General features: G+C 38.3%; 1 protein-coding gene across 2 annotated transcripts; it reads right to left on the bottom strand.

Annotated features, from left to right (window-relative positions):
- Window positions 1–71: 71 nt before the first annotated feature.
- LOC135468457 (zinc finger CCCH domain-containing protein 11A-like) lies at window positions 72–10386 on the bottom strand. Of its 2 annotated transcripts, none has more exons than XM_064746727.1 (10): window positions 10271–10386; window positions 9897–10038; window positions 8950–9096; window positions 7085–7216; window positions 4768–4935; window positions 4221–4301; window positions 3793–3881; window positions 2865–3000; window positions 1356–1974; window positions 72–1078 (listed from the first exon to the last, which is right to left on the bottom strand). In XM_064746727.1, the coding sequence occupies exons 1-10, from the start codon at window positions 10280–10282 to the stop codon at window positions 946–948; spliced, it is 1659 nt and encodes a 552-aa protein (XP_064602797.1). In that variant the 5' UTR covers window positions 10283–10386; the 3' UTR covers window positions 72–945. The 2 variants fall into 2 exon arrangements, with proteins under 2 accessions (XP_064602797.1, XP_064602798.1); XM_064746728.1 differs by having other exon boundaries at window positions 4230–4301.
- Window positions 10387–10696: the final 310 nt, after the last annotated feature.

Raw genomic sequence — 10696 nt, 5'->3', positions numbered from 1 at the left:
ATATATATATATATATATATATATATATATATATATATATATATATATATATATATATAATATTCACAGGAACTTTCTATTTTCATTTCTGTTTCAACTATGCATTTGTTTCATCTTTTAATTCAATACACAATTCCACTAAATCATGTTTAATGTTTGCTTTGGTCTCGCGTTACATGGAGTCGGTATTCATGTTCCCCTTTTTTTTTTAGCCAGTTGGAGATTTTCGTGTAATCTTATATGACCACTGACAGTAGACAAATTTGTATGCAAGAACAATGTTTCTGATTGGATGGACAAGGGCTTAGTTAGAGATAAAAGCACTTGCCTGGCAGCTGAAGGGTGCAGCCTGTACCAAACCTCTCTAACATTAGTTTTTTTTTTTTGAATGTGCAATATACTAGCTTTGTGCTCAAAGGAACTCCACCTAAGTAGGTAATAGATACCTTCCTGCCCCCAAAATCTGTTTTCGACTGAAGTTGACTTAAGTGTGCGGAGTGTGCAATCCTCTAACTGTCATGCAACATGAGGGGTCTTTCAATTGCTCCATGTTTTGTGTAATTTTAAGATACATACAATGTCAGATCTGTGCTCTAATTTCCTTCCTTCTGACAGCAGAGGGTATGTGTGTAACTGCAGGGAATACACACTAGGTTAAGAAGAGGATAAAAAATAATTAGAAAAATACTCAAATAGTATCATTTTTCTTTCCTTACCTTGCCCCTCTCAACTTAACTATTCAAACTCCTACACACAAAAAAAAAAAAAAATATATGATACACATAAATTCTTATCATCAAGACTCCCAATGAATAAGGCTATGAGATCAACAATCACAAATGATGTTCTGTAATACATGAAATACATGAAATGATGTGAGCTCCATGCAAAATGATGGGCTAAAAAGGCCTTGTAACTAAATGTAAACATGTAGTACACAAGATGCTACTGTAGCAGCATTTCAATTTTCTCAAGAATATCCTCGCTATGGTCAACATCTTTAACGTCGCCATCTTCCAACAAAAACAGATCCAGGTCATCTCCCACACTCCCCAGGGACAGCCGCGAGTCCTTGGACCTGCAAGAATAAGGGCGAAAACCAGACAGTACAACTATAACACTTTAAAACCTCGGGTAATAGAAAATCTTTGGAAATTCAACAAAACCCTTTTCCACACAAAGAGTTGCAACAAATGGGTTTGTCTGAAATATATACATGTACATACTAATTTTCTTACGGATACCAAGGTAGTTACTGTAACGTTGGAGTAAAACAGTTCATGATGAATAATGAATGCGAACTAGTAAATACAATACAAATAGACAGTACATGTAAATATGCTAAATGAACATACCGTTGTGTTTCAAAGGAAGGTTTTCTCTTCGTGACATCATCTGGTTGTGACTTTGATGATGCCACAGATATTCTATCATTGTCAGCTTTGTGTTCATCGCTTTTATCTTGCGGTATATCAAGTCCTTTGTCCGACTTCTCCACCATAACAGCCTCCTTTGTTGTCAACTCTGTTGATGGAACTTCAGTCAACTTTTTAGAAGAATCTTCCACAGACTCTTTTCTTGAAACACCTCCTGATGATTCGACTCCTTTTGGAGATGCCCCTGTCACTTTTCTTACAGACACAGAAGATTCTACTCTCTTTGATGCCTCTCCTGGTTGTTTTGACCCTTTAGTAGTAATTTCTGTAGAAACCTTTGTTTTTAGTCCTGAACACACAGTCTTCTTTGAAATAGCACTTTCAGATTTGGACACTTGTGGATTGCCTCCCTTTACTGCTGACTTGCCAGATATGGCTCCATCCAATACAGTTGCTTTTAATGAAGCCCCTTCAGAGGCTGTCTGTTTTGGTGCAGACACTTCTGATGAAACTGCTGCTGAGACAGTTTTAGCACTTGAAGAAGCTGCCAGAGTAACGCTGACCTTTTTCTTGAGGGATATTGGTTGCCGCTTTGCCGCTAGAAGGAGAATAAAATAACCATAAATATTAAACAAACTGCTAAACCAGATCAACACAAAGAGTGGAAGACACTGAAAGTAAGAAAGTCTTGGGAACATAACATGAATGACATTTTCATAATGACATTTACGCAACATTACTTTACTGGAGTGAGTTGAGGCATAGCACCACAAACCAGAAGTTATTTGAAAAATTAAATATGTGCAACACTATATTACAGATATATTACATTACTATATATTATATTACAATTGTGAAATGGATCCATTCAGTGAAAGACATGATTGATTCCTTCGTATTTAACACCATGTTCCAGAATTATTTAGAGGTTTAGAGGTGAAGGAAACCAGAGTGCTCGGTGAAACCTTCGCCAAGTATCCCAGGATTTGTACAAAAAAAATCAATTTGAGGCTTTATAGCTTGTTTCATGTACTATTACATGTGACAATACAAGAGCACTAGCTTCTGTTCCACAGGATATTACACTTATAATACTACAAGAGCACTAGCTTCTGTTCCACAGGATATTACACTTGTTATACTACAAGAGCACTAGCTTCTGTTCCACAGGATATTACACTTATAATACTACAAGAGCACTAGCTTCTGTTCTACAGGATATTACACTTGTTATACTACAAGAGCACTAGCTTCTGTTCCACAGGATATTACACTTATAATACTACAAGAGCACTAGCTTCTGTTCCACAGGATATTACACTTGTTACACTACAAGAGCACTAGCTTCTGTTCCACAGGATATTACACTTGTTACACTACAAGAGCACTAGCTTCTGTTCCACAGGATATTACACTCGTTACATTTTTGACGCATTCCCAAACTTTCCAACAATTCTTAATTCTGCAAGGAAACAAAAGATACTGTACCAGAGTTTGCAGTTTGCTTTGTTTCTTTATTCTGTGTAGACGTATTCGTTTTGGCTGCTGCTTTTTCAAGAGCTAATCTTTTGCGCTTCTCCCTCATTATTTCATCGAAGGATTTAACCACAATTTCTGATGTTCCCTGTAAATCAAGGAGGAGGAATAGTTTTTATCTAAGCTGAAAGTGGCAAAGGTTTCTCTGTGAAAGAAATTTCTAGCTTAACATAATCAATGGTGTAAAATGATAATTTGTTGGACACCACAGTACCTTAAAGACATTAAAAGACATCACAACAACTCAAACACGTTGACAAATTCTAAGCAGCACTATTTTTTTATTAAGTAGGACTTGGTTTAGGCCAGATAATCCGACAAATGGCAAGACAAATAACAGCCAGACATCTGAATTTTCTCAATCTAATTAACACAATCAAATGCATTTGAAGAAGACTGAATGGTGAAATCAATAATGCCCCAAACTTTCTTCCACAAAATCAAATCATAATTTTATCAGGTTGAGGGATATTAAGCCACCTTAATAATTTTAATTCTAAAAGCTATTTCGAGAGACTATGACCAATATAGCCAAATGCTGCATTCTCTTTCATGCAATGTCTGCTAAAAGACCTAAAATTTGACCCAAAAAGTGCATTCTTAAAGGAAAATAAATGTAACAGAATGTTACTTTTGGTGCTGAACCATTTTTCAGTGGGATATTATCCTTCCAAACAATCTTTAAAACACCTTTTAGGTTAAACATAACTTTCAGAATCAGGCAAGTCTGCAATTGGGTCATTGCCAAATTTTACCTCATTTACCTTATATTTAGTTGAGAGCTTAAAAGCATAATGTTAATCCCTCAAAAATACATGAGACAGGAATTCTGAAAGAAGTACATGTAGCAATTACAACTGCAATCTGTTTGACAACTCACCGATAAGATTGCTGGGGTTGATTTGTTCTCACATTCCTTCAGATGGCTTGTACTCTGGCTTTTCACTGGTGGTTTGACTGGACTTGTGCCTGACAAATACACCAAATGAGGTGTAATTCTCAGTTTAAGTTTATCATTTTTTTTCACTTTCTGGACAAGCTGCTGATACTCCTACAGTGTACAGTTAATAATCCTACAAGAATACTCTCTGAGAAGGAACATTATGTATGTTGTGTGACCCTAAGAAAGGTATTCAGTGAGTCCAAAGTCAAAATGCAATCTGTCAATGCATCTGTGAAAACCTTACAGCGATTACAAGCGATATGGGTATATGGTGTTCATTCAATTTATACTTAGTCACAGCATGGAAGGTATGGTTAACCGTTTTATGTTGAACACTTACAAAGGGAGACAGCAATAGCACTAACATTTCTTACTTCTCTTAGCTGGAGGCACATATATCTCTCTTTTTGTCTTCATCGTCAATCCACTGTCACTGTTCTTTGGTGCTGATTGGAAATAAAGAATAAGATACATTGAATAATAAATAAGTTCGACAAAAAATCCCCCTCCCCACCCTCAAAAAAAAAACAATGTATAAGATTAATTCAGTCGCAAAGCTACATGTATGCAAAGAAATTATGAAAAAGAAACACTAACTCAATAGTGTTTGAAGTGTTGTGTAACCTTACTAATACAATCACCAAGTTCAATACAAGAATGGAAATACAATAAATTAATTTCTTAAACCTATCATATACAAATTAGCCTTTGACGCCATTGATATAAAGGGAAAACTTTCTTGGCCCAGATTCTATATCTGTAGGAAAGAAATTTTTCTGGAACCGTTTCACAAATAAGTACATCAGGAGAAGAAGCAAAACAGGGTAAAAGGCAAAGACCAATTTTATTTGATAAATCTCTGATGCAGTTATCAAACTAAAAAAGAAGGATCAGCCATATACTGTATAATACCTTTACTTTGTTCTGGTACATTCTTAGTGACTTTTAGCCTGTTGTTAGTTGCAGCTTTTTGCCCTAATTCCTTAGGAATCTTCTCTTCAGAAGGGCCACTGCTATCCTTTAAAGTGTCACTGCCAGCACGTTTACGTCCTAGCCTTGAAAGAATGTTAGACTTCACTTCTACAAAGATAAGAAAAGAAGTACACAGCTTGATTTCATTGATTCTGTAATATGATCTGGTTGATATACACATCAAAGACTAATTAAAACTTAGAAAATAATTAATAGTATTTTTATTTTCTAATTTTCAAATTATAGGCCATCTAATTCAAATATAAAATACAATCTGAGTTTTAATGACAACATTTACAAAATAAGATCTGCCGACTTCATACGGGTTTTTTGTTTTCCAGATTAAACTCAACATGTTGCTCTGGAATAGCTCTATATGTCTATGACTACATAGGATATAAGACTGCATAAAATTCTGCTCAGAGAATATCCAAGAAGGAAATCTGAGTGGTGTCATCAGATCTTACTATTTTCTAAGCCATACGATTAGAAGAACCAACATTTTTGTAGGCTGCATCGGCCTGGCATTTTTACAATGGTAAACTGTCGACAGGTTGTACAATAGAGCAGCACCGAATTATCTTTCTTGACGCCGCTCTTCGATTTAAGAAGTGCATTTTTAGGAGTAAACTGTGGTTAGGTGGGACCTCAGAATAAAGAGAATGGTTAGTATCAAACTTGAAGCGGAATAAGCTGGTTAGACCTACACCTAGCTTTAAGGCATCTTTTAAATTTGTAAACCTGTTTCAAAGTCCAGGATAAACAATTTTTATTAAAAACCCTAATTAAATACAATTGACAGCTATGGCGAACTCTGTCAAATGTTGTATATTCTACCATTAAGCTCAAAAACATCGACCACATTTGTGATCTCTCCACATTTCTGCGGCTCTGAAAGAGATTACATTCTGTGGTCTAGAAAATATTTGTGACTGTTGTGACATAACCTACATAGTGCATGCTTTAATAGGCGAGGTATCACTTCTCGTAGCATCAGGCCTAAAAAACCTATCCTAGCGTTACATTGCAGTTGCTGTCGTGTAACAAAGAAAGTAATTCTGAGCAGGCCTATTACTAAACCTGAACAAAATGAGCTGAGTAAAATATTACTAACAGTATGAGCTGAGCTAACAAGGTCTGTCTGACATCAGGGGCAGAACTGATCACCGAGGACAGAGCTATCTGTCTCTCCAGCTGATCACCTGGCTGCACAGCGGTTATCACTAAATCCTTGTGATAATCACTAAAGTGTTGTGTGAGCTGAGCTTACCTGTCTGTGCTGGCAAGGTCTGCCTGACATTAGGGGCAGACCTGACCATTGCAGATGGGGCTATCTGTATCTCCAGCTGATCACCTGGTTGTACAGTGGTAATTACTAAACCCTAACAAAGTGTTATGTGAGCTGAGCTTACCTGTCTGTGCTGGCAAGGTCTGCCTGACATCACGGGCAGACCTGACCATTGCAGATGGGGCTATCTGTATCTCCAGCTGATCACCTGGTTGTACAGTGGTAATTACTAAATCCTAACAAAGTGTTGTGTGAGCTGAGCTTACCTGTCTGTGCTGGCAAGGTCTGCCTGACATCACGGGCAGACCTGACCATTGCAGATGGGGCTATCTGTATCTCCAGCTGATCACCTGGTTGTACAGTGGTAATTACTAAACCCTAACAAAGTGTTATGTGAGCTGAGCTTACCTGTCTGTGCTGGCAAGGTCTGCCTGACATCACGGGCAGACCTGACCATTGCAGATGGGGCTATCTGTATCTCCAGCTGATCACCTGGTTGTACAGTGGTAATTACTAAATCCTAACAAAGTGTTGTATGAGCTGAGCTTACCTGTCTGTGCTGGCAAGGTCAGCCTGACATCAGGGGCAGACCTGACCATTGCAGATGAGGCTATCCGTATCTCCAGCTGATCACCTGGTTGTACAGTGGTTATTACTAAATCCTAACAAAGTGTTGTGAGAGCTGAGCTTACCTGTCTATGCTGGCAGGATCTCTCTGACATCACAGGCAGACTTGATTGTCTCAGACAGAGCTGTCTCTCCAGCTGATCACCTCGTTGTACAGTGGTAATTAATAAATCTTAAAGTGTTGTGTGAGCTGAGCTTACCTATCTGTGCTGGCAGGATCTCTCTGACATCACAGGCAGATTTGACCGCCTCAGACAGAGCTATCTGTCTCTCCAGCTGATCACCCCGTTGGACAGTGGTAATTACTAAACCTTAACAACATGTTGTGTGAGCTGGGCTTACCTGTCTGTGCTGGCAGGATCTGCCTGATATCAGGTGCAGGCCTGACTGCTTCAGACAGAGCTGTCTGTCTCTCTAGCTGATCTATTTTCTTCTCCACCTTCTTCTCTGGAGAGTACATTTCCTGGTCTGAGCCTATAAGACACAAAACTCAGATCAGTACAGGTCAAACATCACTTCAAAACCTGTAACCATCAAACAAGGGCTTGTTACATGTAGGTCTAGTTTATACACAATGGGGATACAATTTCTGACCTATTTAACTTAAGTACTGTAGACAGAAATATAACAACTGAACTAAACTATCACTCATTTCAAGAAATGTTCAGGTACATATGAAACAGCATGTCAAAGATTGAACAAAATTTTAAAATATTAGATTTCTTTCTGATACAGGTCATACTGAAATTTACCATAAACTACAACACAGCAGTCCACCATCTAACTGTAACAGGTTTATACCAAACAATTTAAAGACTTTTGATAAATTCAGAGAGTAAACATCTGATCCAGTTAAGAGTAATGTGACCATACACAGAAATGGAACCAAAAGGGATTCATTTTGATCTGGTTGTTGTGTGATAATAGCAGGATATGGTTTCCAGAAGAATCCAGAGCACTGAAGTAAATCTGAAGAAAACCAGTGCACTTCTCAAGTTACTGGACAGAACCTGAAGAAAAACCGGTGCACTTTTCAGGTTACTGGACATAACCTGAAGAAAACCAGTGCACTTCTCAAGTTACTAGACAGAACCTGAAGAACACCAGTGCACTTCTCAACTTACTGGACAGAACCTGAAGAAAACCAGTGCACTTCTCAACTTACTGGACAGAACCTGAAGGAAACCAGTGCACTTCTCAAGTTATTGAACAGAACCTAAAGAACATCAGGGCACTTTTCAAGTTACTGAACAGAACCTGAAGAACACCAGTTCACTTCTCAAGTTACTGGACAGAACCTGAAGAAAACCAATGCACTTCTCAAGTTACTGGACAGAACCTGAAGAAAACCAGTGCATTTCTCAAGTTATTGAACAGAACCTGAAGAACACCAGGGCACTTCTCAACTTACTGGACAGAACCTGAAGAATACCAGTACACTTCTCAACTTACTGGAAAGAACCTGAAGAAAACCAGTGCACTTCTCAAGTTATTGAACAGAACCTGAAGAACACCAGGGCACTTCTCAAGTTACTAGACAGAACCTGAAGAACACCAGTGCACTTCTCAACTTACTGGACAGAACCTGAAGAAAACCAGTGCACTTCTCAACTTACTGGACAGAACCTGAAGGAAACCAGTGCACTTCTCAAGTTATTGAACAGAACCTAAAGAACATCAGGGCACTTTTCAAGTTACTGGACAGAACCTGAAGAACACCAGTACACTTCTCAAGTTACTGGACAGAACCTGAAGAATACCAGTACACTTCTCAACTTACTGGACAGAACCTGAAGAAAACCAGTGCACTTCTCAACTTACTGGACAGAACCTGAAGAAAACCAGCGCACTTCTCAAGTTGTTGAACAGAACCTGAAGAAAACCAGAGGATCTCTCAAGGTACTGGACATCACCTGGAGAAAACAAGTGGACCTCTCAAGGTACTGCTCATCACCTGAAGAAAACCAGTGGACCGCTAATGGTACTGCTCATCACCTGAAGAAAACCAGAGGGTCTCTTAAGGTACTGCTCATCACCTGAAGAAAACCAGTGGACCGCTAAAGGTACTAGACGTAACCTGAAGAAAACCAGTGGATCTCTCAAGGTACTGCTCATGACCTGAAGAAAACCAGAGGATCTCTCAAGGTACTGGACATCACCTGGAGAAAACAAGTGCACTTCTTAAGATACTTTAACTAATAACTTACCCTCTTCCCAAGGGTTAAAGACAACAGGAGCAATTTTAGGCTTGGGGTTGACCTGTGGCTTGTCAGATACGATCTGCCAGTAATTATCCAATGATGCATCCAATGCTTCTACGACCAATTTTGATTGATCGGAATTTTCCTTGTTCTCTGAAACAAAAGGCAACCGATCATAAATGAGAGCCCATGGTTGAATTTTCACCAAAATGAATGGCTGAAAAACAATAACTTGTCACAGTATATGAATCAATCATATAAGAATGACCCACACACATAAAGTGACTATAAAACAATTCTTCCACTTTTCTACTCTGTATTATTTCATATACAATTTATGGTGCAAAACAACAGGGTTTGTTTACATCTACAATGAGTGCCTACAGATGGTTGTGGGTTCCATTTGGGTCTGCTGAGTTTCCTCCCACCATAATACCATTCAAATAAATAAATAAATATAAAAGGAAATCAATAAATAAACAAATGTTGTCAGAGTGAAAATAAAAACACAAATTATTTTCATTCATTTAGAAATGATATTTAATCAGATCACTACCAGTGGAGAGCAGAGTTAGAATTGTCTCATGAGATTTTTTCATGGAGACACCTCTGGTAGGTCTTGATCAGTATTTATTTTTAGATGATACTAGTTAAAATCTGGAACAATCCTATTACATTAAGACAAATCCATCAAAAATCTGAACCATATACTGTGTGCTAAATCAGGGTTTCAAGTCCAGACTTCACTCAAAAATCCTTTATTGAAATGAGCCCCAGTCCAGGTGTGTTTGTCTCTGTTTGTTCTGCTTGGTTTTTCTCTTGGTTCATGCATGAACTTTACACCTCAATGCTTTCACCCGAATGACAATGTCTTGCATATAGCATAAAAAAAAAAACAATCAAAAAAGTAAATAGCACTGGTACATGACAGTGGTTACTAAGTGTGGGTTTACCGCAGACAGTGCCCTTCTTCTGCTGTGTTGAGAATGTGCTGTGTGCCTCTGCTTCCTGTGAACCGTGTAGGAAGGCGCAGTGAGGCTTGGTACATCCTCCTGGCATCTTCTCCCAGTAACATGGAATCCTGGAGCGATCTTTCTGAGAACAGAAGGTAACAGATGATACATACAGCATGATCATGATATCAGCGTGGCAGAGGTATAGATGTAACATAACAGTCAGTCTTCCAGACAAGAAAAAGTCAAAAAGTCAGAATGCACTCCAAGTACAACAAAGTAAATGTTTTTCAAAGAAATCTATGATCTTATATGTTCAAATATGATACTGCATACAAGCCAATGTTATCAGAAACTTTTCAAGACTGTGATACCTGGATATCCATATGTCGAAACTTGCAGACTTTTCTGTGGCACCTGTTTTCTTGCCATAGTGTGCAGACCTCTTCATTTCCTCGTGCCTGGGGACAGTGCCGGAATGGACAGGCATCTCCCTGATAAACATACCTTCACATTGACTATCCACAACACAAACTGATGCAAAGTCTGAAGTTCAAATTGCATTTGTCAACAAACAGGGTTATTATCATATCAGAGTACATATAGAAAATGGTAGCTGTTACATCATTCACACCTGCAAACTTCATTTTTCACTTTTCACCTTTACATAATTGATAAATGCCAAAGCTCTGAGAATGGACAAGCACTACAGTTTTGTTTCAATCTTTTGGGTTTACAAAAGTATCTTCATTGCAAGTGTATTATGTCAGCCCTAAATGACAACTTTACCATGTACTGGA

The sequence above is a fragment of the Liolophura sinensis genome, chromosome 6 (assembly GCF_032854445.1).
Source record: "Liolophura sinensis isolate JHLJ2023 chromosome 6, CUHK_Ljap_v2, whole genome shotgun sequence".
NCBI lineage: Eukaryota > Metazoa > Mollusca > Polyplacophora > Chitonida > Chitonidae > Liolophura > Liolophura sinensis.
The sequence above is the reverse complement of the archived record's forward strand: the minus strand, read 5'-3'. Positions and strand labels throughout refer to the sequence as shown.

Coding starts and splice junctions, on each gene's coding strand:
- LOC135468457 (XM_064746727.1), bottom strand. Junction 4,302..4,767: donor TGTACCAGAACAAAGTAAAG/GTATTATACAGT, acceptor ATTTCCAATCAG/CACCAAAGAACAGTGACAGT. Junction 1,079..1,355: donor CCTTCCTTTGAAACACAACG/GTATGTTCATTT, acceptor TTATTCTTGCAG/GTCCAAGGACTCGCGGCTGT.